This window comes from Sturnus vulgaris, chromosome 5, assembly GCF_052056855.1.
Source record: "Sturnus vulgaris isolate bStuVul1 chromosome 5, bStuVul1.hap1, whole genome shotgun sequence".
Taxonomy (NCBI): Eukaryota; Metazoa; Chordata; class Aves; order Passeriformes; family Sturnidae; genus Sturnus; species Sturnus vulgaris.
In genome coordinates, this window is record NC_142247.1 from 15,841,571 (window position 1) to 15,868,792 (window position 27,222).

The window sequence follows — 27,222 nt, forward strand, 5'->3', positions numbered from 1 at the left end:
CATGGGATCTGTTGCTGTTAATCTGCTATTACAAATAATATTACATAGGATAATGAATTTTTAAATACTTAACAATAGCATTTTTCATTATCAATATGCAGAAGGGCAGAAATATACCTGCTATTGCCACTTGTTATTTACCTTGAATACCTTGAAAGTGAGATTTCCTTATCTGTGTAATGTCTATAATGGCTCTCTCTACTGCTTCTTCCTGCTAATCTACTACTTCTTCTTCCAGAAGATTTTTCCAAATACAGAGATGTACTCTTCAAATGTGAATCATTTAGTGGAAATTCATATCTTAATCATAGTTTGCTATAGGATCCTTCAAAGAATCACAGATGAAGTTTGAAGCTAATTATGAAAAGAAGTGCTATGGTTTAATTGTCAGAAAACACTTACAATGCTTATTTATGCATGCTCCTACTCTGCCCTGTGCTGCTCTGCATGGGTGTATTAAACATGCAAACACATGACTAGCAATTTTCATGTTGACTTTGAAAGATAATGTAATCTAGGAACATTAAGATGAAAATATGGTCTTTTTTTCTTAGTCTGTTGACAGCTTATGCACTGTACTTTAGTAAATTGGTGTAAATGCCATGACTGAACAGTGTGATCTAATGAGAAGGGTGCTGGACCACTCATCATCAGTGTCATTTTCCTCTGTGTTATATAAACATCTGTTTGTCTGTGAACATGTCACTTAGCCATTTGGTGTCTTAGTTTCCTTTCTGCAAAATGACGGTAATTATTAATCTATTTATTTATTGATGCCCTCAAATGAAAACATCTATAGCAATTTATTTGTAAGAAACAGGAACTTCTATTACTGCAGTGTGGGCAAATAGATTTATCTCCTTAATGTAGCTGTAGCATATGAAGGTACTTTCCATAATGGATGCAGCACTTGCGTCAGTAGATGGCATGCAGTTAATAACCAGCATATTCTTCCATTGTGCAGTGGAGTTAACTTCAGCTGTATTCTGCCAGTACTAGAAACAAGAGTTCTGTGTTAAAAGGATAGGCAGAGCAAGGGAAGAGCAGAAGTAGGATTCACCTGTTTCTCATTATTTTGTGTTAATACATGTAAGGTAGTGTCAAATTTTGCTGTAAATGAATCAAGGAAATTGTCTTAGTTTAGACACTGTTCTCAGCTGTTAACAACTAAGGGACTACATTCAGTCTATTGACAATATTTTATGAGAGTGCTTTATCTTTCAAAGACTTCCATGAAAAGAATTGTTATCTTGGATAAGGCAAGCTTAGAAGAATCAAAATTAATAATCCTAATAATAAGTCTTAATAATTTTTAAAAAATCAAATAGGTTGCAACTGTTTAAAAAAATAGGCTACAAAATTAATTGTCCTTAATAGTGGATTATTGTATTAGACCTGGAATAGATAGACAAGTTTGTACCATTCAGTATAATAAACATGTAGCCTAGCAGAAGTTTTGCAGTGTCCCTAGGCATACTTTTGTTCTCCGTTTAAAAGACATAAATATAATGTGAAAAAACTGATCTTCCAAGATGAATAGTCACTGAAACATCTCTTGCAATAACAGTAAATAAAAGATTAGTAATGTGGCCTGCAGACTGATCTATTATATGTTAAGGACTAGTTCACTTAACTTGTTTTACTGGCTTTCTGGAATTCATTGTGAAGTACTCACTTTTAAGATGGTAACTGGATGTTTTTTCAGGGTGTTTATGCCCGGACAATAAAACTGAGGGAAACAAAGACCTGTTGTATTTGCCTTCTTGGTTGCTGTTTTGCAAATGCTCAGAATTTTCTCATCTACTCACCCAGAGAAAACAACAGATGGATACATGGTGTAATTTTCAGTATTTTCTGGTCTTCAAAGATTTAATCAGATTCCTTTAACAAGTCATCAGAGACACTGCATGGTGATTGATTGGCACAGTGTATAAATATCATTATAGTGAGCCATGTTGCCAATGCAGTCACTAAAGCAAAGCTTCTTATCTTTTGAAAAGATGAAAGTTTCATTTGCTGGTATATTGCTTTTATAGTCAGCAGCTGGAAAGAGGCTGCAGGAATGCTGATAGGAGAAGGGACAATGCATTCATCTCACTGTTCAGAATAATGTATTACCTTTTCAGTACAATATGGCAGCTCATCGTGGTTTTCACCAGCCTACTCGTGAGACTATGGCTGTCTCTTTTCAGAGCATTTGTAAATTAGGGTATACTCTTACCATACTGCTCCCACTGTCCTCAGTGGGGTTTGTATGTGCTGTGATTCTGGGAGATGGGAATAGTTCAGTTACACTGACTCGTTTAAAGATTTTCAGTATTCAAATAATTCTAAGTTTTTCATCACAGTAGGTTGTAAGAGTCTGCCAAGATTTGATACAAAATCCGAACCATTCCACTGAGGATAGTTAAAGTTCTAGTACCTTGATTTTAATATTTTTATGCATTACATTGCAAATGCTGATGCGCAAGCCAGCTTTCATCTCCTTCTCTTTCCCAGAGTGAATAGAGTGCTAATTTTTACAGGCCAGCACTGAAAGGAGAAATCAGAAAACCCATTTGAAGGAAAGAACCCGTCATATGTGCAGGATATAAGACATACCCACTGCAATTGTGATTGGTTTTCATAGTTTACCACCTAGCTGTTACTGGCTGTTAGCTGTGCTTCATCTAGCTAATGGCTGTAAATCTCATCCTAGCCATGTCTTTTTGGCGGGATGGTCCAAAATGCTAGCAAACCAAAATGCTGAGAATCTCCTTTATTTGTCTCTAGAGCACTGTGAGAAATTTCTGTTCAGAAGCCCAAATTTTGCAGTATTGCTCACACGAGACCCAGTGACTATTGCATTGCATTAACTCTTTGAGCATCCCCCCAGAAGTAACTTTCTGCCATGGCACTTGTCTCCCTTAGTCATTCCAGTGAACAAAAATTTAATTAAATGCATCCATGGTAATTCTGAAACAAAAGAATATCCTGGATCTAAAAACTGTGAGCACAGATGAACTACTGCTTTGCCAGTGTAAGGGATGTGTGGTTTTTTAGGGAGAAATAATGTCACCTATTTAGCCAACTGGTACAGCTGGAAGAAGTAGAGAGTTTTGATTTCTGTGCCTGAAAGTTTCTCATTTTTTCCAACTGTGTCAGTTAGCCTCATCAGATACATTACCTCTCACTAGCATTGTCTGCCTTTATTCTTAAACCCTTACAGCTACAAGAATAGCACATTGCCAACATTGCCCATTATTTGTGACATAGATATATGTAAATATAAGAGAAAGAAAAAATATCCCAGGAAAAACCAACAGTGTATTAGTTGCTGGTATGTTAAAAGCTAATTTAAAAAGAGATTATTGAGCCAGCTTGGAGAATAATTTGTTACCTCCACCATCCCTGGAAATATTTAAAAGATGCGTAGATGTGGCACTTAGGGACATGGTTTAGTGATGAGCACATGGCAGTGCTGGGTTAACAATTGGACTGGATGATCTGAAGGGTCTTTTCCAACCCAAACAATTCCATGATTCTGCAAAATATGCATAGGTAATGTTTAATAATTCGGTTGCACAAAAACACCTTTTTTTCTTATGTTCCAAGGAAAGAATCGTGGGAAAAAAAATTAACCAATCTAAAAGAAGGAAATTATTTAACTGGTACGTTTAAAAAAGATAGAAATTGCTGTGGTGTACACTGGGGAAAAGGAGAGGTTCTCCTCCATCATATGATGTGGTAACACATACTTTACCACGTGAGTGGAGTCCAGAAAGGAGACTAGGACATAGCAGTTCACTCTTGGCAAATCCACCTCTAGGGTCTAAAGATGTTATTAAGGAAAATGCACTTATTGTTGATTTTCTCCTTGGGCATCAAAGCACATAATGAAAGCCACCTTCTCTTGTTCTAATCCTCTTAAGATATTAGGGTCTGGTCAGTAGACTGCTTCTGACTGGTTAGTCATGGGGTCCTGTGGGTGATACAGGCAGACAAGTCCTGCCTACTAGCAATAGAAGTTAATACACTAGAAAAGCAGATTTCAGGTTTGTCTCATCAGCCAGAGCATTGGTTAATGCTGGGCTTGTAGAATGTCCTAAATATGTGTGTGTCTGAAGAGGAATCATTCCCATCTTCCACCAGGGCTGACTTTTTAAGTCTAAAATGTGATTTGGCATGTTTTCAAAAACCCATTAAGACATGTGTTGAAAATATCATAATCAAAATGATCTTGTTAAAATACTGGGTTTATCTTAATATTCAGTAGTATATAATTCACTACCTGGATGAGTTTTTCTTTTGCCAAATAAATCCATGTTTTTGTTCCTTTGCCAGAATAAATCCTTTGAGCCTCTATCAAAGTGAAAGGGCAATAACCTGCTAAACAGTATGAAAGAATTAGGTGATAAAGGGTTACAGTGAAAAACGAATTTAATAAGTACACATTTCTCAAATTATACTTTGATTTTGAAGTGAATGCAGAAACCTTACTCAACAGTGATTTGATAATTGTTGTAAAGTATTAACACATTTCCTTTATTTCAAAATCTCTATGTGAAGTATGTTTTTAAATTATACATTTTAAAATTCACCAGAAGATCAAACATCTAAATTAACTATGCTGACTAAAAGCATATATTCTGTAATGTGAAACAGACTGTGAGTAATAAGAACTAGATGGAGTAGGAATAGGATGCCTACCCACCAAAGTACAGATAACTTATTTACCTTGTAAGCTCTCAACAGCTGGAAGAAATAAAGTTATCTAAATAGTACCCAAAGTAGCTGGAAACTATAAGCACTGCTACAAATGCATAGATATGTTTAAATAGTGGGGAGTTTTAAATTACTGTACAAATTACTGTTTTAATTACTGTATACTGTACTGCATAAAATATGCAGGTCACTCCTAATTTTATTTTAAGAATCTACAGAAATTTTGATACAGTTGTGTCTCTTCCACACCAAATTCTATTATGCCATTTGTTTACAATCTTGGTGCTCAATGAAAAGCAATTATAATGATCCTATAGGGCATGGGGAAGACAGTGGAAAACAATGAAAAGGCAAGTTAAGAATAAAAGAGTATTCTATGAAATTTAGTCTAAAACATAGCTTGAATGAGCTCTGACAGAGCTGATATGGCTGGTAGTTTCCTGTACCAGGAACTACCATGGAACCCCACCAGGAAGTGTGTTACAGAGCAGGATCACATTACACCCTTGTTTTATGGTTCATTTCACTTATTTAATGCAATTTGAGTACCTATAACAAAAGAACACTCAAAAAAGGAATGTTTATTTTTTGAAAATATGTCATTTCTGTAAGTGAGGTTGGATTTTGGGGACACCTGAGATGTGCTTGTGTGAAGCAAGGCAGATCAGTATGACCATGCAACACGCTGTATGGCAAAAGCACAGCGTTTCCATATTAATGAAATTTTAAGGATTATGCAGATAGATTGTATCAATTTGCTTTTGCCTGTCTACTTTAGTAAACCAAGTATACTACAGTACTACAACAACAAAAATCATAGTAATTTTCCTTTACTACTCCAAGTAAATTTTAATATAGTACAGCGGTTTATTAAAATTATGTAGACTAAAAGTGTTGTTTAGTGTTCCAGCTGATTTATAGAGCGTGATAAAACATTCCAAAATCTCTGGAAATGAGGAACATGCCACAGCCTGTATTGGTTTGACAAAGCTGTGTTCGTACGAAAAAGGAATGTTTAATGTGCTAAGTAGATAATGATTCATCAATTCTGGCAGAGGAACTAATTTTTATTAATGTAGCACTTAAAAATGTGTGGAATGAACAGCTGGATGCCACAGTTGTGGCATGCCATATTAAGTCTCTGTCTGTTTTCCCCTACAGTGATCTCAGTATGAACAACATTACTAAGCTGCCCTCAAACCCTGTGCACAATCTCCGCTTCCTGGAAGAGCTGTAAGTATCATTGTATCCTTGATGGGCATAGTCAGCACTAGACACATTCCTGTGTTTGTCTCTCATACTTACTGTGGGAACCAGATAAAACAGTGCAGGAAAGCTGTCAGCCTGACACTTTTGGCACATGCGGAAACACTTAGTTGAAAAAAAACCAATTGCTTGTGATTCTGGAAATGAACTTATAAAAGAGTTACCATGAGGCTACAACTTCTCTAAGCAGAGACAGAGCCAAACAAATTAAAATTTTTAAACAAGGACTGTTTAAAATAGCTGGATTGCTTTTTGGAAATAGTTAAGCAGCAGGATATTAAAAGTTTGAATACTGGCTCATGTTTATTAAAATCCCAAGTAAAGCTGTAATCAAAACCAAAACCTGCTGCCTTGTTCTGTCAGTGTCAAGGACAATTGAGTCCACATTTCATAGTATGGAGGCTTCTTGTCCTAATCACTTCTAATTACTGTTTCCTTACTCTTAAACCTAGCATCCCTGAAGGCTGACTGTAGAGTGCAGAATCCTGAAAAAGCTTAGTTACGCTATCTACTACATTCACCGCGGGGAAAAAGCGCAGTGCGAAAACTAGCTGATCAAGCACAACATCAAAAGAGGAATGTTGGCTTGAAGTGATGGTGAACTAACCAAAAGTGAAAAGTATTGTGCATTCATGAGACCTGGATTTGGCAGTGACTCTAGTTATAATGGCCCAGGCTTAAAAGAAAATGTAGGTTTCTGAGGAGTGATGGAGACTCTATAACTGATGCACTATAGATCTTGTGGAAAAAAGCTGGCGCCTGTATTTGCATGAGTACCTCTAAATATTGATTAAAAGCCTTTTATGAAATGTGGCTTTTAAGTTTTTAAAACTGAAAACCTGCTTTTTTTTATTAGCATGCTTAGCTGCTAACATGCCATAAAACCCATGTATGATCTGCAAAGTCATGGTGCTACCCTTCTTGCAAAGATATGGTCTGTTTTAAGCTGTGAAATGTGTACAGTCCTCTGCAATTTAGGTGGGTATTGCACTGACAACTTACAGTCCTTGTTATCACAGTTGAATTTTGCCACCTGGTCTTTCTAGCCAGCATCTACAAAAAAACCAAACCAAACCAAACCAAACCAAAAAACCAACCAACCAACAAACAAAAAAACCCTACCAAACCAAAAATTTAAAATCATTTTGTATGCTAACTTTGGACAATACTCAATTTTCAAGCAGATCTTCCTTTCCTGTCTTATTTTTATTACTCTCAGCACTTCTATTTGGAAAGCTTTATTTAATTTTATTCTTTCTCTCTTCCTCTACTTACTCCTTTTCTTTGGTTATCTATATCTTTCTTGCCATTACTGCTTTCAAATAATGTAATGAACAGGTACATAATACAGAGGGATGTCACACACCAAGTTTTAACAATATTCTGTGCATATGCCTCAAATCTCCTGCTTATGAAGATCTTCATCATGTTCATATTTGGTTGTCCAATCTCCTGTCAATTGTAATAACCCTACTAAAACCTTCCAACCCAACTGCTCTCCAGCCATTAAAGGAAAGAATTTAAACACAAGTTTGGGCTTTTTCTGGAAGGAAATTGTAATACAGCCAGGTTACCTTCACTCTTTCATTTTATGATTAGATTACAGAATCACAGAATCAGTGGGGTTGGAAAAGAACTTTGAGATCAAGTCCAACCTATGACCTGACACCACCTTATCAACTAAACCATGGCACTGAGTGCCACATCCAGTATTTTTTTAAACACCTCCAGAGATGGTGACTCCACCTCCCTAGGCAGCTAAATGCCCGAAATTGTAAGACTTAAGTCAGTGCCTGAGAAACTGTTCTGTGGTGTGTATCATCTTCCTGATCAAGACCTTTGAAAGTGCTCTTGCCTTCTCCTTGTGCTGGGCCTACCTTTTTCACTGGAAATATTAAACCTTTATTCTTTAACAAGCCACTCCAAATTAAGTAATTCCAGTCTTTCATTGCTGGAAGCACCAGCAAGGTATTTATTTTTTTACTGTGCAAATGTTTTTAAATATGCATAGTCAACTCTTCCATTTGTTTCACACTAGCCAATCACTTCTATTTCTCATTAATTTAATGCTGTTTCATTAAATCCTTCTAGTTTGTATTCACTTTTAAAATAAGCTTAAAAAACTGAAGCCTTGGAAGTTGTGAGGTAGCTGATGTGAGGCAACTTTTCATTGTGCTGAGATGTTGTTTGATGTTCAGAGGCATGCAATGCAATTCAGCCTAGTGTTACATAGAAAAAAGTATAGACTATGGAAAGGAAATATTTTATTCCGTTTTAAAGTAGGGGAGAACAACCATTGTAATTCTCATGCTCCCATGTATTAATTTTTGAGTGGTGATGATACATATGAAAATTATTTTTCCCATCCAGGCATTGCCACTTGATTTTTTTTCTAGTTTACCTGAGAAATCTGTGGTTTTTGTTTGTGTGGCTCAGTTAAAAGGTACTCTTGGAAAACATTACTTAGCCCATAATTCGGACATTTTTAGAATAAGAGTTTATGAGATCTTTACTAAAGCAATGTTTGATAAAATTAAAATCCATCTTAGAAATGTCCCTCTGGTCTTTGAAGTACACAACAGCAGGAGCTTGAAATGCAGCTTTTAGGGTTTTTCTAGGGTTGAAAAAAGTCTTACTAATCCCTTTATTACAGATCCGGCTCAAAAATCTGATAAAAGCTCATGACTGAACCACTGAATTTTAGCTTAGATGTTACATCCTCAATGCCTGGTTTGGCAATACTATTAAGTGATTACCCTGAAAGAGCTGAGGTTTTGTTAAAACAGTTAAACTAATTGTTTGGATTCCAAAGCAGTGGCATATAAGACAGGTCTGTTTAGCCAGTTCTGGCCTTCCAGGCTGAATCTGATTCACTTTTCTAGCCAAGGTTAGAGTCCTCTGAGACATGCAGCATTCTTGCAAACCTGATAATCATGACTGGTACTTAATCAAAGACTATGATCACTATGATGAAGTAAAGCATATTGCAAGTGTGTTTGAGGTGCATGTTCCTCGGAAAATTTTGGAAAACGTTGAAGACTTGGGACTTTCTAAATCTCAAAAAAAATACTTCTGAGCAAAATCTTTTATTTGTGACAATGATGGGCCTTTCAGATTTAATTTTCTCTTAAAGCATATATGACAGAACTCCCACCAAGAAAGAAGTGTTTCAGGTGCTTGATTATCAGCAAGTTGCTCTGCATGAACTTGTACAACACTGTTCTTCATTATAAATTCAAAATAACTGCAGATATTTATCAGTCTGACCGAATCCAAGACTCACTCTCATGTGGATTATTTCTCGACATATGTCATTATAGACGATGTGTAGAATGCCTGTTCTAATATGACAGTGAATTAGAGTAATGCATGGAAAAAAGGTTTTTTAAAAAATCTAAAGGGTGGGACTCTTAACAGTATTAGAGGCAGCTACATCTGAGTGCAGACCTAACATTTTGTGGTTAGTTACACTTCAAAGCAGTGCCTGAAACTATTTTATTTTATAAATTAATGTCTCAATGAAATGTGAGGAAGAAAGCCAATACTAATTTAAAACTATTTGAATCAGACTTACCTACAAAATCTCTCCAACTAGACATATATCCACATATACATATATATGCATAAATATATGCACAGACACCCACACTGCACATGCATAAGGCTCTCATTTTAATTTTAAACACAGGAACATTCCACAGATAGGTGAAGCTTCAAGTGATATTTAATACATTGCTATTTTTCAGCAACTTAAATTGGGTGTTTTAGTAAAACAGCAACAAAAGACCTTTGTATTACAATTACTTTACTACAGAGCAGGACAGTCCAAAATAGCCTCTCTTCTACAAAATCAAACTGTGAAGTCATCCCAAATTATTCACACTCTACATACAAGTGCAAGAATGTTTTCTGACACACGTGGTTATTTTAAAATAATCTTAAAATCAAATAAACAGATCTACAGTTTTATAGATTGATCTTGGCGTTATGGTTGTGGTCTCTGAGGCAAAAGTGCCTTTAAAAGTACAATTGACGGTAATACAGGAGTGCAAAATTGCAGATACAATACATAAGATGCACTATGTGAATTTTACCATGATTTGTGTTCAAATCCCTTTACACTCCAAAAGTGATCAAGAAGCCACTGTATATGTGAAAATGAAGTCCTAAATTACCAGGCATGATCCATTATGGGCTGGTTTTCTGTTTTTTCTTTTTACTTCTCCCTCTGTTTGCTCTTTCTTGCTGCAAAGAGGTTTTCAATGGGAATTTGGTTATGGGTTAATGGGAATTAGGTGTTCTTTTCCTCACTGACTCTGAGCCATGGGACTGAGATCTGTGGTCATGTACATTTTTGCAACCTGAGAGCATTTGCTCTGGGGGTCCTGTACAGTCTTTATTTTTGTACTGGGGCAGACATATTGTGACTAGCATTGAAAACAGATTCTGTACTTTTTTTTTTTTTTTTAACTATGACATAAGCTGGTAGAAAACATGAAAATGCTGCAGTCATATTCCAAAACTTTTGAGAAAGTGGGGGATTAATGTAATTTACTTCAACAATCTTGGAACATTATCATTAAATACTAAAATATTTCCTAAAGCTTCATCTGCATAAATTTGAAAACTTCTAATGCAAGAGTAAAAATCCTGGCAACTGACATGCAGAACTAAAATAAAAACAGTGTATCATCTAATGGTCTCAAACTGTCCATACATGCCAATGTCACTTCAATACCAGTTTTAGTTCTTGCACAGCAGGGTGTAGCAGAGCTGGTCCTGATGGAAATTGGTTTGTGTCACCTCTGTCAGCTAGTTTCAAGAACTGTCACTATTAAATGACTTGTGATGCCCTAGATAATTTCAGAGTGGTGCACAATCTAACAACTGAGTTGTGAATTCAGTTTCTTCGTATAAATTGCAAATTTGGTTTCTTCACTTCATGTGTGCATGCACGTGGATCAGACTGTGTCACTGTGTTCAATACATGGTGTTTGTCAGCAAGTATCTGTCACCAGCCCAGCAAATGGCCCACAGCACACTGTAAATTCTGTTGCTGCAGGACAGATTTTATTAATACCTGAGGACTGTGGTTTCCCAGCTTTGCTTTAATATAGAGCTGCAGGCAAAGTCCTGACAGAGGGAATTGCACCAGTTGCCTTGAAATATGTTGGTAAAAACAGTAAGAAGATGTTTACCTAGTTAATCAGTTGGAAACAATGGCAATGGTTTTCTCCCCTAGTTTTTGCATGCACAGTTTAGGTTTACTAGAAAAGAACAAACCCAAGCATAGAAGATTCCTACTGTATGAGCTAACAACTTGTAACCTTTACTTCCACAAAAGGGCTCTGGTGTTCTGGAGCTCTCACTGGCTTTGATGCCATCCCTTTGATGCCCCCAAAATGAGTAACAACAAAGAACTCGCCCATGTGGATGTGTCAGCCTGACATCCTCCAAACTGCACTTTTGGCCATCTTATCAAGAATAACAAGATGAGGAACAGAAAAAAAAAAAGAAGAGAGGGAGAGAGAAAAACAACAGAGCAAATGCCTTACTAAATCAGAGCTGCTTACATTGCTTGTTGAATAGTTTGTGCTGACAGATAATTATTCTGGAAATGTTAATGCAAATTGCACGGAGCAGCCTTGACATTGGAACTGCTGTGCATCTGTGGGGTAAAGGGGAAGAAGGGGAGATGGTAGGGTAGAAAAAGATAAAAGAAAACTGAAAATATTCAGATATGCTTGCAAGCAGAAGCAATAAATGTTCTAGGTTGAAATCCAAGAGACCTTGTCAGTGCTGCTGCATTACTCTTGAGTCTGTTGAAGTTTGGTTTTGGCTTGTAGCTTATAAATGCTTTCTGGTACTTGTAATTTATTATCCAGCAATATTCATTAAGAACTGGTTTAGAACATCAAAAAGAGTCATTGGAAGTGCTTTTTGTGTTTTGCGATCAATACAGATAGTGACATTACACTTAATTAAACTAGGGTGAAGTGTGCTATCTGTAGATCCTGAGGCAGGATTTTAATTTAAGTCGTACACATTCTGTGTGTACTGCAGTAGCAAGTATGCAGAAATAATTTCCTTTTTTTCGTCAGTGGAAGTTCAGCCTGTTTGTAGACTGCTTAGTTTCAGTGCAGGGAGAACTTTTGGTACCTACCTGGGTCAGTTTTTTCACGTGCTTAGGATGATGGGTAAGGAATTCAGACCATGTCACATTTATATCAAATAGGTTCTCAAGCACAGTAGAACCAAATTCTTCCCTCTAAGTTGTTTTTTGCATTTCCAAAAAGGAGTAGCTTTAATTCCTCCAGTAATTCATTGATGTTGCCTCATTGAACCATGCAGAAAACAGCAGCAATCTCAAAATCTGGATCTATATAATTTGTGTTCTTTGCCTATCACACTGAAATGACTAAACAGCTAACACATATTTTATTATTTTCAGTTTGATGGTATTGCAGTACACTTCAGCCAGTTCCTGCTATCAATGATTACTATTTCCTGCCTTTTCTGATGATACTGACACTACTGGGATAAAACCAAAATCAGCATCAAAAGTGTAAATGACACTTGGGAGACCCAGCCTAGGAAATATTATGTATATGATCCACCGTTTATTGCTCCATCTTGCTGTAACATTTAAATACCAAGAAAGAAATTTTAACAATTTTAAGACCATTCTGGGAGCTGTGTTTGGTGGCAACATTCTTCAAACACAGAAGTAATGCCTCTTAATGATTGTATCCATGGGATCCACTGCTGGGAATCAATGTGGGATGTTCTGGCCAATGCTGGAGTCCCTCCTGAGAGTTTTCCTTGCTGCAGTTGGAAGGCAGGTACTTGGATTCCCGTTCAGCAGAAGGACCTGCTTGCTGTCAGCACTGGCTAGGGACAGCTTCACAAAGGAAGAGATCAATTGTCTTTAGCAGTGATTGCATCACAGCCATGCCAGATGCAGAAAGAGTCTGTGCCTTTTATACGTGGAGAAAGAAACAGTATGTTTTGAACCATATTCTAAACTGACAAAAATCTATGATCTATTTCATCAAAGCCAGTTCAAGATCAAATACACGCTCATTTCATTCCAACTGCTTTAGGTTTGTTGGAGTTATTCCAGTTTACACCCTGTGAGAATTTGGCACAAGCATTTTAAAAGGCAATTAGGCCCTAAAGCAAGAGCAGACTGTGTTATATTTGAATTTCCAAGTAAACTGTAAGTAGCAATAAATGTAACATGCAGCACAATTATGACTTGCACACTCTCCTCCCCTTATTTAAAGAAAGGAGAATATCTTTACATTTTCTTCTTTGATCTCTCTGAGCATCAGATTTTTTATAGATTATTTGACTCACATTTCTTTTTATATTACTGTAATTTTATAGTTTTAATTAACATGACAGATTGAAATATAAAAAGAGAATTAAAATAGAGACTAACATTTAAATTTCTAGGCTAGCAAAGTAATTCTTAAAGAACTTTTTGAAATATGTGCTGATATCATCCATGGATTATTAACACTGTAATTAATCACCCATTAATTCATACATTTCTATTTCATTGGCCTGAAAATTAAACTCTTATCTCAAAACTTTAGGTGACTTTGGTTAAGTGCTATATGAATACCCATGTTGTCAAAGCGTTTTTGATGTAAGTAGCAGTTCATGTCACCTATTTATCAATATATAATTAGAAATAAAAATATATAAATTATATATTGACTACTTCACTTATATATATATAAGTGGAGTAAACATACGTGTAGTTGTGTGCTTGTGTACCTTTAACAAAGTTTAACAAGAAACAAAATTGAGACAAGAAGATTCAAGAGTCGTAAATTCTTCCTTGAACAAAGGCCAATTTTTATACCAGAACAAGTTGTTCAAGAAAAAGTTTCGTTTTCTTTTTGTTCCCTCCAATAGCTGTTTCCTCCATTAGAAATTGGGGTAGTAGGTTTAGGATTGATAGCAGTGTTATTGGTGCAGCTCCTCAGAGAAAGGTAAATTACTGGCAAATATGATACTGTGGCAGGATGCAAATGAGAGCCCCATTTCTCCTTGTGTCAGCACAAATTTTTCCCCAGACTTCAATGAGACTGATATTTCACCATGGATCTTTATCAGGTATCCAGAACAATTACGGCAGTTGGAGGAGGCAGATCAGGCTTTTAAGAAAGAAGTTTCAAATTACAAAAGAGAGTTTCTTATCTGTACACAAGGTATAAAGGACACAGTCCATGATTGCATGAATTTTTATGGAATTTTCTACATACTAGTGTTTTAGCACCAAATTTGGGAAGGTACCACACAGAGCAGAACAGTCCCATCTTTTGGGGTTTTTCACTGTCTCAGGCCTTTTGAAGTTTCAATTTATATTCACAAAAACAAGATTCTTCTACCCGATTTCTTCTCAATTTTGTGTCTGGAGAGGTTAGCTGCAGCATATAATGGAGTAAATGATGAATATGTTTTCCAAGAAAATATACAAATATAAAACTGACTGGATTGTGACTCTGTTGATATTAACCTAGTCATATATATAACATATCCATAGTAAGATTGTCTTAGCATGTGCAGTCTTTGCTCTCATTCCTTAAATAAAATCAGCAAACCAATTAGTGAACAGAGGTAAAATGCAGAGTCAGAGACATAACAGAAAGGATTCTAGTTCACAGAATTATTCTTGTAGAAATCCCTCTGTACCTTTGCACAGCTGAAGAATGATTTCAGATTGCACTCACAATTCCATTCTGTACAGGATATTGCACTCCATGGGAACTGTTTAAATATAATGCAACACAAGTGATGCAATGATATATAACCTAATCTGTATTAAAGGGCATGCACTGGCATTAGTCTAGAAACATTGAGTCAGTCTGGTATTCATATCATAGTTTATTGGCAAATACTGAGAGTCAAATATATTTATCAGAAATATCAGTCATTAATTTCTACTTAATGGTATCTGTTCTGAAATACAATTACAACAGTTTCACTATATTTTCACTTTGTAATAGTGAAGCTGGACTTCTTTTACATTGTTTATTCCCATTATATGTTGAGTCACACTGAGATCCAGTGTCATCTATTCTCCTACGTATTAGCACCTTCCAATATTTATAAGTAACTTGGCCCAGAAAATTCCATTGTGCTAACCTGTTAGAACACAGCATGAATATTGATCAATGTAAACATATGCTTTTTCCCAAGGAGACAGTTACCTCCCTTTCATGTCTTTTCTTTAGTTTTGATACTAGAAGATTTGAAAACACACTTCACAGTTGCTTGATCAGCATTTGCTGAACTAGATCTTACTTAAGCAGAGAAGGAAAGCAGCCACTGCTAATATTGTACTGTCACAGTCTTCTGCAGACTAAGAAGTAGCTGGGTTAGAGTCGTACAGGTTTTTTTCTGCAGTTAGTAGAAACGTGTTTTCATTATTAAATGCCACAGTTTTCTTATCTGTAGAGAATACTTTATAGTGTTTCAAGTTCACCTTCATCCCAGCAGTTATAGAGGAGATGCTTCGTACCAGGTAAGGTTTGTCCTGGTGCAAAAAACATCCACACAAAAAGCTGGTTTGAGTTGGCAAAGAAAAATTATTGTACTAGAAATGTAAAGTTGACTGTTCTCAGTCACAACTCGTATTTATTTGCTTCTTTCTGATGAATGAAGATTTTCTTTTCAGAAAATCAAAGGAAAACAAGAAAAAAGTTTCTGACGATTTTTGAAGCGTGTCTAGGCATGTTCTTTTGACTGAATGGCCACCATTTCTCAGAACTGTGACACTGCAGGAGAGGTCAGAAATGTCCAAGGGCTCGGCAGATGGGGAGCACTCAAAGGAGAGCCAGACACACCTTTTCTTAGATGTGAACACAGACCATGAACATGACCTACAGCACTACAACTATTCCAGCAGTGAGCACAGCTCAGTGGAAATGAAAGATGCTTTATAAATTACTGCCATTTAAAAGTATGGAGGCCACTTGCTTTCCTCGCCACTCATTTATTTTACATCTTTTAGAAAGAAACTTGCAGTAATATAAAAACTATGCCTAAGGCAAAAGTATCCTTACTCCAAGCATGACAAGTAACAAGTGCTGAAGGAGATATGTGGTGGCTCTTCTCTGTAAACTTTTCCAGCTTCCATTAATTTGCAAGGTTATTCAAAGCAGTGCAAGTAAAATCTAAATCTAAAACAACTTATCTCAAAAAATAGGCTCATTTTTGATTACTTTTTCATTAAAGAGTTGTGATATGTCTAAGCCTGAATGTACTTAATGGGATTTCTCTAATATGAGAGATTTTTAAACTAATGTCAGAAATGCTTAAAATAAAAGAACTACTCAGCTATAGGGACTGTGCCCATTTTCATTTGTTTAGGGAAAATTATACTTACCCATTCAGACTAAAATTACTATCCAAAGTACATCCAAAATTCAGTAAAATACAGGGCAGCTTCCTTCAAATAATTTAGGTAATGGAAAAAAAAATCCTGAAGTGGAGAAGAGTAAACCCTGGTAGACACTTGATACATGCTCTAGTGTCAAAAAAGGGATGAATTTTCCCTTATGCCCAGGCTGAGAATAGAAACACAGTAATAGCAATAAAATGCTGCAAGGAAGACATTAAAAATTATCGGGAATAAATAAACCTAATTTCCCAAGCTTTGCAGCATGCCATGAGGGACTGATGTGCTAACTTTTATCCAAGAATACTAAAAGAACTAGACAACCATCCAAATGAATAATTTTTGCTGGTTTTGACCAAATACTAGTGCTGGGAAATTCTAATGGGCTGGGAAGATGCTACTATTGTATCAGAAGTGGTTTCATAGCATGTATTGGGAATAGATAGGTGCTTTTGCTGAGCTTGCTCCAGAGAAAATCATGAAAAGTGCATTATGCAAAAGGGTTGAGCATGGTGAATGAAGGTCAGACACAGCACCATTGCAGCAAAAATAGTTGTTGCCTGATGTCTGCCTTTTCTGACACTGTCAGGTTGCTTGGTGAGAGAACTACAAGGACATACATATCCATACATAGCATTTATGATATACTTAATGTAGCCTTATGCTGAAATGCATAGGGCTGTACATGACGAGTATGTTCTGCTGCTGCATCAGCAGAGGAATATCATATAAGATAGTTCTAAGTGTTGTCTGTAAAATTAGTGAGAGCTCTTTTCAAATTGAAAAATATTCAAAGCCAAACTTCGAGAATGACCTGAGGTTGAAAGAAACTTCATGAGGAGTAAATACAGAAGTTATGCCTACCAAAAGGTTTAACATATTATTTCTACATCTATGTAAAGTGTTTGTACAAGACATTTTTAGTAATTAAGAAGCTGTGATCTAAAAGGAAAAGAAGCAATATTTTTTTTAAAGGGTTGGAATCTGAAAAAAAACCCCAAGAATGAAAAATTACATTTCTGTTTAACAGTTCAGGTAACTACCACTTAGAACAGCTGAGGAACATAGCTGTACATTTTCAAAAAAATGCCAAATATTAAGGCTTGCTGCAGAGAGCCACAAAGATGCTCCAAAGCTGGGAAAAGTAAGTATTTAGACATTAAAATAAAACTTCAAAGCTGTGCAGTGTCCCAATCATATTGCAGCATTGCATTTACAGCCAGGTGATGCATGCTTGGTAATTGCCACAGCCCTTCTCCTGGAGCTCTTAAATAGATCTGATTTTCTCAGCTAGCCCACTTTATGAAGAGTATTAAGTTCAAACAGGGGCTATTAACATGCAGTGTGTTCCACAGCTTGCATTACCTCAATTATGAGTGAAGAAGGGGTGGCAGCCTGAAAGAACACGCTCTTGAGTCTTCAGACATGTGGGTCTGGATTTCTGCTCTTTATCAAGTTTTCCATATGACACTCACAGCAGTAACTGAAGTGAAAATCTCAATACCTGCACGTTCTTTTTTTTTTTTTCCAGTAAAGTTTTGCAAACTTATAACTTTCTGGTTCATGCCAAGCTTATGTCCAGAATTGTGTGCAATCATGTCATTAAAATGGCAGAGCAAAAAGGTGCTGTGGGGGTGAGGTAGTCTTTAGGTTTTTAGGTAGTCTTTTAGGTTTTCTTTTAAACAATCCTATCATAAAAAGTGAAATCAGAATTAGACAGGTCTCAGCCTCTAGTGATGCACAAAAGGCATTTACTTTCAGGAACACAATCTGTTATGCCTAACCTAGCACATGCCTGCTTGATCCAGGAATAAGCCAAAAGTCACTGCCATTTGTGTTCAGAATGAAAGCTGAAGCTTGCAGAGGGCCCTCACACATCTGAAAAAAGGCCCTCACATCTGAGCCTGTGAGTGCCTCATCTTGGAGCAAGAGTGAGCCAGGTTTGGTTTGCACATCCGCCTGCAGGAATTCAGCTGCATGTGCACAGTTCTCAGATGTCTGGAGATCAGACTCCACTACACTCTGCAGGGAGAGACAAGCCCAGCAGCTCTGTCTGATGCTGATTGTCATTGCAGAACACAATTACCTTCATTTAACAGAGAGAGCTAGCTCAATGTTGCAGGTTACATAGCACAGCAGAGATGTGTGTACCATTTCCAATAACTGAAAATTCCTGAAAAGTCTCTGGAGCTAAGATGTAGATTTTTTTTAATTTTTTTTTTTTTTTTACATATGGCCAAATGTTTATTTATTTATTTATTTATTTATTTGTTGTTATGAAAGCAGTGACTAGAAACAAGGTGTGCACAAGACCCTGTAGTTAGCTCAGGGAAAACTCAACCCCAAAAGAAGACTGCATTTAAGGGCCAGTCAGTGCTGGATCTTTGGGACTCCAGTCAAAAGTACTTGGCCTTTGCCGTGAAGAATATTGGCAAACCTGGTGCCTATTTCAGTGCTGTAGGTTTCTCTCTGGCAGCTTGGTACCACAGGAACTTCCTGGAACTAGTCCTGTGCTCTTTCCTAAGGGGCCAGAGGCTGAATCTAATGTCAGTTCTGATCCCACATCATCTGGGCTATGGGCTCTGCAGATGTGGTGTGCAATATCTGGGCTGATGGGGTGTACAATTCCACTTGGCTTAACTTGTTCTGCAGAGGGGGTTACATCATATCAGTCTGTGGTTTTTGTCAGCTAGGAGCACACACTGGGGCCCTACTGACTCAAAGTAACTTTACTGGGAAGCTGTCCCTTAGCAGTCAGGTTTCCAGGTAGGGCACAGGTATCACAGCAAATTCAGGCTGAGTTGCAGTGTCAGAATGCTGAACACAGGCTTATAGAGTAGGTTGGGTAGGAAGGGGCTTTAAACACCATCTAATTCCAATGCTCTTCCATGGACAGGGACACCTTCCACTATACCATGTTGCTCAATACCCCATCCAGCCTGGCCTTGAGCATTTCCAGGATCCTCTGGAGCTGCACTGATAGGGAACATGGAAATGCCATTATTTTATATCAAACAGATTCTCTCTTTCCTAGACCCAAACTGTATTTGGTGTACTTACCTCAGTCTGTAAAATACCTTCAGGCAATCTGAGAGCAAGATGCAGTAGAAGTAGGGAAAAAAATGCCCAACAAATTTTAACAAATACACTTTTTGCCAACCTATTACATATCTGCCCACAGGGAAAACTGTTATTCCACCACTACAGAAGTTTCATGTGTAGTTATTTTAAAATTAACTCTAATCATTGCTATGTGGATATATTTTTATATCTGTGCAAATGGGTGAAATGTGCATGGAAATCACACATGCACAATTCCAGAAGTCCACGCCTATAAATCCTATGATGCTAATGGTTGTTACTATATCTGTTTTTTAGTTTCTGGAATTGTTCTAAACCCTGAAAAGAATATGAAGAATTCCATGTACATTCTAAACCATAATCCAAATTTGCAATGAAATTGAATTTTTTTCTCTACAGTCCAGCTCTCAATGGATCAACTGTGCAGCTACAGGCTTCTTCTTTTGTTTTGTTTTTGGTTTTTGTTGGTTTTTTGTTTGTTTGTTTTTTGGTTTTGGGGTTTTTTTGGGTTTTTTTAGAAGTGTATTAATGACAAAACTAGGCTCTTAAGCTACTGCCTCTGGCATCAGTCGCTCAAACTGTGTTGCACTTTTAGCAACCAAATTAATTCCACATGAAGAGAAAAGCTATTCACTTTTTTCCTTTTTCAAACTTTGCAGACGTCTTGCAGGAAATGGCTTGACATACATTCCTAAGGGAGCATTTGCTGGCCTTTTCAGTCTTAAAGTGCTGTAAGTAAACTGTGTGTTGTTTGATATATTTCTGATTTCCTAAATGCTCTAGGGAACTAATTAACCAGTGAAGTTTTGATCAAGTAAATTACATATTTTGATCAGCTCATTTTGAACAATTCAATTGAAGATACATATGAACATCATTAAATCTTTGTTTTTTCACATAGAAAGTATCCTAAACAAAAGTTGGAAAACATTAATAGCATTCTAAAAACAACTTGCTCATCAAGTAGATGTCTCTGTACAATATCAAAGTTAAAAATTGATTCAGTTAATAGTTTTTTCAATTATCTCAAAAGTCTTGATTTTGGCTGAACCTTTTCATGATCACACAAAACTGAGGGTTTCCTTTTCTTGAGACATGGGGGAAAAACATTCTTGTATACGACACAATGTAATTTAATACACATGTACTTTAATAGTTCACATTTCAAATAATGTTCTTTGCAATGTAATGACTATTAGATAAAGTATTATTAAAAATATTACAAAATTGTATTATTTTGAATAATAAAACAATATATATATTTGCTAAAATTACTAGCAGGCTACATCTCACAGTGTTTACATCAGAGGGGATCTTTGCCCATGTAAAGTTCACAGAAACTGTATTGTTAGCAAGAACATCAGCTTCCTAGGCAGTTTCAAGCCGGGCCTGACACTACTGTACAAATCTCTACTGAAAAAATACTTAGCAGTAAAAGAAGTATGAAGAGATTCCCACTCCATTTACTTCTAAGTTGGCGAGCTCTAGCTCTTCTTGGCCCAAGCAGAGTTAGGCCTGCCAGAAATTATTTCATTTACAATGTCCCATTGAATATGCCTCCTTTTGAAGGCAGCATGTACTACTTCAGATTTATCCACATAGAATATTTATATATGTAGGAGTTGGTCCAAACAAGCGTGTTGGGTAGTATGAATGAAACCACATTCAAAAGGAGGAAAATATTCTTTAGGAGTGGAAAGTGATTTTTCAATCTTTGCAAGGTAAATGATATGATATTTCAGAAAAAAAGATTTTTCAAGTCATTGCTAGCAACCTTTAGTTTGAGAAAATTTATTTCACTGAAAAAAAAGTCAGCAGTTTATTTATAGAGATAAAATTTTATTCAAACTAAATCATAAAGGCCTCACACAGTTAAAAGTTGATTTGCCATTGTTGCATTTTCCTGAGTAAGGATTTGAAGAGTCAGTCCTTCACAGCTTTATCAGAATAGAATCACTTCAGAAGGAGAACAGTATCAGTACATGAAAATGAAAATTTCAGAATCCCTGGAGGTAATTAGGAGGTTATAAGCCCTATTGAAAGCAAATCGGATTTATTCTTTTAACTTCCTTAGCTGTTTTGAAATGTTGCTCAAAGCTGATGTCTAGCTGTTAGCAAAGCTAATGTGCTACAGGTATTTGTTTGCTTTGAAGAGAGCTTTTGACAGGGGAAGGGGAATGGACTATTTGTGTAACTTTCTTTGTAACCTTGAATTAGGACCAGTACAAAGAAGGTAAGCTTGGAAGAAAATTTGCAGTAGAAAGAGATTATCTTTACTGTGTTGATTCTGGCTTTTGTGCTATTCAAAATGTAGGATGCTGCAGAATAACCAGCTACGCCAGGTTCCCACCGAAGCGCTCCAGAACCTGCGCAGCCTGCAGTCTCTGTGAGTATTCCTGATTAATCCATTTGCAGCCTTGCATGAACACTAATATATGATTACCTAATAATTATCTGTTAATATTACTTTGTAATGTGCTGAATCAGCCTTTTCTTTTAATTCTCTTTGAGCTGCTTTTCAAGAGAATTGTACTCTCAATTAAACATCAAAAGTGATTTATTTCATTGCAGTAATTTCATGACACTGGAAGCTTCTTTGCAGCGTTATAGACTGGTTCAACATCTGAGAAGACACTCCTTGGCCTGCAATGCTTTCTGTCAAGAACATGGTTTCTTTTTACTATTCTTTACCAGGGAAGAGAAGGAATCCCAAATTACTCCTTTTCTTTTTTTTCATTTTTTCTTTTTAAGCACTGTGGAAAACATTAATAACTCATGAAACTAAGTGTACTAGAAGATGCTTAATTATATTCTGTGCTTCAGGCAGGCCTCTGTATTTATAGTTCTTGACTGTCCATGCTGACTCAGTCCACGAGCTTCAGTTTAACAGAACTCCTGCCAGAACTACTAGACCAAGAGTGGAGATTGGCTGCTTCGTGGTATGAATGAAATAATTTTGGTGTGCTTCTGCCCTGTAAGAATGGTTGTACTAGGTTGTGCTAAAAGCTGACCTTGCCCAGCATCCAGCCTGCAATACCAGACAAAGGAAAACAAGCCAGGAGTATAATGCTGCTTTGGTAAACTGTTCCAGCAGCCAGAGATTTGCACTCAGGGACTCACTGAGTCTATCATGGCTTTGATAGATAAAGGGTTTTCTTCTATGAGCTTGGACAATTGCATTTTGAGCCAGTGAAACACTCATGATTTTTTGTGGCAGCATGTCTGCTGATCAGCTAGCCTGTGTAGCATGGTGAGGTACTTTCTGATATTTATTTGGAGCTTTTCACCACATTTGATGTTCTCTGCAGCATTAGGAGAAAGCGGAAGCAGCGGTTCTGTATTCACATACACCAGATTTATATACTTCTCTTGTATCTGCATTAGTCAGTTTTTCAGATGTAATCTGTTAGGATTGTCTCTCCTGTGGAAGCTGTTCCATTCCTCTGTCATCCTTGTCATGTTATTGAACTTTTTTTCAGTTCTCATGTATTTGACCTGAGACAAGTGAAAGAGGGACAAGCCCTGTGCAGCGTGTTTAAAGTGCTTGTGCACCATGGGTTTATAGAGGGGGAAAAAATGGATGGTTTTTTGTCTGCTTTCCTACTAGTTCAAAACTTTGTTTTGCTTAATTTTTTTAACCTTTACTGAATGCTGAGCTGTTATTTTCATTCTTATTGCATCCTCTTTCTAGCATGTTAGTAGCTACTCAAGAACTTGTCCTGTAATGTTTTCCCTCAGTGCCTCTCTTGGCACCTATCTATACTGAACTTCATCTGCCATGTTCTTGTTCAGGCACTTTGGCATCAGGAGTTTCTTCTGCTGCACCTGCAATTCATATTTTGAAACCACAAAGATGTTTTTGCTTCCTAAACACAGGATGCAGTAAATTGAATTAGTTTCTGAATTACCCACAAAGTTGTATTTTCACCTGATACAAAAAAAAAAAATTACAAGATTTTCAAAAGGAGCTACTAGTTTTGAATCTGCAGCATGAAATATCTAGATGATTGAAAATAGAGAAGCAGTTCTTTGCTCACCTTATATTGTCACAGAATTACTCTCAAATAAAACTATTTTCCTAAAACGTTACAAGATCCAAACAGAGAATTCAATCTGGAAGTTCAAACAGCTTTCACAAGAAATGTTGCTACAGTGTATACTGATCACCAAAATCACGAGTAAAAGTTTAACATTGACAAGGATAGGATGAGCATCAGTATCAATCTGGTTAGAGTTAAGATGTGTTGGTTGAGAAATGTGCTGTGTTGAACATACTATTCTTTTTTTGTAGGTAAAGAAGTTCCAGCAGAAGGTTAACATATTTTGTATACATTTTGTTCAGCCAAAATCTGAAGACCAGAATTAATGAAATTAGTTTATTTTCAGAAAAATCATGTCATCTGTGTATAACTTAGCACTACACAGGCATACATTATACTGTAATAACTCCCATGTTCTTATGCCTGTCTTGAACTACATTTGCCTCCTTAATATACAAAGCATTTGTTAAGGTTTCTAAAGGTGAAACAGCCCTAAGAATTAATTATCTTATAATTGTTATTTGGTCAGTGCCTTTTTTCTTTATTGACCAGACACAGACAGAAATATCTCAGCCATATACTTTTGAGGTTACAGTTCTTTCCTTTGATCTTTGGAAAAGTCATGAGAAAATGCTGGTCCAGTGACTATATTAGGTTTTGTTTCTGCTAAACAAACAAAAAAATCTTGCTGAGATCACATCACTCTATACACATTCTGGACCAAAACATGATAAGCCAAGCCAACAAGAGTTCCTTTGTTACTCTGAAAGAGATTGTTGAATTTTCGGTACAGTTTCTAAACAAAATGACAGTCTCACTCAGGCTTTGTTGCAAATATTTTTCCTTGGGTGAAGAAGTTGAAGAAGTAAACTGGACTTCGTGCAGTCTATTTAAAGGACTGAATTAAAACAGAAGGAGAATAGGAATGGTCAGTAGAAACCTTTAGACAGCTGCCTAGCAGCCCTAAGATGGAATGATATGGGTTTGTACAGAAAAACTACTATCACCTGAAAAACGATCACTGGCAAAAGAGACCTCTTTGAGGAAAAGAAAACTATTATTCTTTTGTTTGCTTAAAAGGGGTTGTGCCTGCCAGATAAAGGTGTGCACAGATTCAATTTCTTGTTTCATATAGTCTAGGAATTTTCTGTTCACAAGGTTGTTTTGCATTGGTTTCTGATTTACAATAGGAATTATTTCTTGAAGCCTTTGAAATAGCAGGAGTCTTTTCAAGAGTGTAATTAAGAGGTTAAAAGCCTTCTCAAAAGCAGTTTCTGTAAGATAACAACTTCTTTTTATTATGTTTAGGTCTGCAGGTGGTATGATTTCTCAAAGCCTCATTAACCCTTTGCTTTAGGTTAGCATATATGCAGTATAAAAAAAAGCTGGTGATGGGGCTCAAATCTCTTCCTTTTGTGGTTTTACTGAAGAAAGGCAGTCGTGCAAAGGGGCAAACCATAGCAAATGCCTTGATACCTTCATCAACGTGAAGAGGATTATGTTAAAATCCTTTTTATAGAAGTATCCATGTCTAATTGTGCATGCACAATATGTACATATACACACACTAATATCCCACATTTACTTATAATGCAAATTCATCACAAATTTTTGCATCCAGGGTATTTCTGGATGATATGCTCTCCCTATTATCCAGTTCCAGGCTAAAAAATGACAGTATAGGTGTTGATATTGATAGAACCATTAATTGATGTTAAATGGCCTGTGGCACAGAGAGTAAGAGCTGATGTGTTGCAGGAACAAGCAACAATTTCTTCTACTTTATTGTCCAAGTGGTACTATTGCCAGTATGTAGAATGGTATGACAAGTCTGAGTGACAAATATTCATAAATTTCTTAAGGCTTGACTTACCTCTAGAACAGATCAATCTTATTCAGACAGCAGATATTGCTCAATAACTACTATAAAATGAGAAATAGGCACAAAAGTTAACCAAAAACATGTAAGATTTGTGAATTTCACCTTTGACAGGAAAAATCTGAGAAATGAGAAATCCTTAACAAATTAATGACTTTCTTTTCTGTCACTGAAGCAATAAAAATAAGATTGAACAATTTTAAAATAGTCTCCAATTTTATAAAAGTCTTTGTAGCTCAGTAGTCAAAACCAGTGATGAGCTGCTTTGATTAATAAATGAGTTCAGCTATCAGAGCTTGGGCAATGTTTGCATGGGACTCTTGTTCCCTATGTGGCAGAAGGATTAAGGAAGTAACGAGCACATGCTGATTTTGAGATATGGTGTTGAGCAGAAGAGTATCTGTATTATTGTATAGGCTATAATTCTCCTCTGAAATCAAGTATGAGCAAAAATTATCTGGATTGCTAGTCCTAACAATTCAAATGGCATTTATTTCTGTCAAGTGCAAAAGAGTGTGCAGATACTTTGATTGAAAGGGAGGAACACAATCACTGGTGTGTCACAACTTAGTGCTTGGGAGGAGGGTTCAAAGAGTCACTTGAATGCTCTCATCCCTATTAGTCACCCTGAGCAAATGTATTTCTTTAGAACAGACTATAAGCAGGAAATCTCTGGATTTTGTGTTTCTCACACCATCAATATCTCCATTCTGTGTTTAAATCAATAAAACTTCTAGTGATTTTTAATATATATAGTTCAAAAACCTTTTACATATGTATATTGATATGTTTTTCAAGTGTCATTTTTAGCTAGCAGCTTATTTTCTGTCAAACTTTTTTCATTTAATACAGGTATTTTTAAATAGGTATCTTTGTTTCTCTAGTACAATCGTCTTATTTTTAATTACGCCCTTTTTATTCCAGAACTGGCATACAATTTCAGTATTTTTGAACAAACAGGGATTGGTCAAAAACTGCCAATGACATATCAGTACTCTTTTTTAACTTTTTTCCTGAACATGTTAATATATATTTTTTAGCCACTGAAAAGTTGCAGATCTCCATTTTCAAATGTTGCTGAATAAAAGAGGAAAAGGTAATCTGCATTGCAGATGGAAAAGCAAAGTTTCTGCTATTCTTTTATTGGAACTATTGTAACACAACCCTTTGCAGTGAATACTATAGGTGAAACTTCATTCCATTTATTTTCTTGTTTTGACATCATTGTTAATAAGCAGTTCTTCCTGCTGCATTGTCAGACACACAAATAGTCACAAGAATAGGATGGGTGCTATCTCACTGCCCATGCCACACCAGTCATGAAGAACATTTCAAAGCAAGCATTATTTATTGTATCACCTGCTCTCATTCCTGTGAAATTTAAAGGACTATTACTTTGATAGTGGAAAATAGGGCAGAATAATAGAGCTCAAGATATATATATATTTCTATAATATAGAAACAATATAGCTCACAAGCACTTTAAACAGTTGACAGATTGAAAAAATAAACCATCTTTTCTACCTTAACCTGCAAACCTGTGAATTAGTGAAACAAATTAATTGGACTTTACAAGTAACAGCAAACTAGTATCAATGAAATTTTTTAGATTTTTTCCAACATAATTTTTAGATTTCTTAAATTTTATTTATAAGGTATTTACTATTTATAGACCACCTGATGGTGACACCAGGTTTTACACAAAATACTATCTAGAATTCATCTCAGATATTCTCAGTAGTTGCCTGTCTGGAACAGGTCAGCAAATGGATTTTTCATCTTCTCCCTCCTCCTCCAAATATTTGACATTTCAGAAAAGTTTCCATGCTTAGCCCAAA

General features: G+C 36.3%; 1 protein-coding gene across 1 annotated transcript in view; it reads left to right on the top strand.

Annotated features, from left to right (window-relative positions):
* LGR5 (leucine rich repeat containing G protein-coupled receptor 5) overlaps positions 1 to 27,222 on the top strand; it is a 91,472-nt gene that overhangs the window by 31,527 nt on the left and 32,723 nt on the right. The window contains exons 2-4 of the mRNA XM_014879546.2: positions 5,866 to 5,937; positions 20,125 to 20,196; positions 21,780 to 21,851. Coding sequence (XP_014735032.2) covers positions 5,866 to 5,937; positions 20,125 to 20,196; positions 21,780 to 21,851 — 216 coding nt within the window. The remainder of the gene's footprint in view (positions 1 to 5,865; positions 5,938 to 20,124; positions 20,197 to 21,779; positions 21,852 to 27,222) is intronic.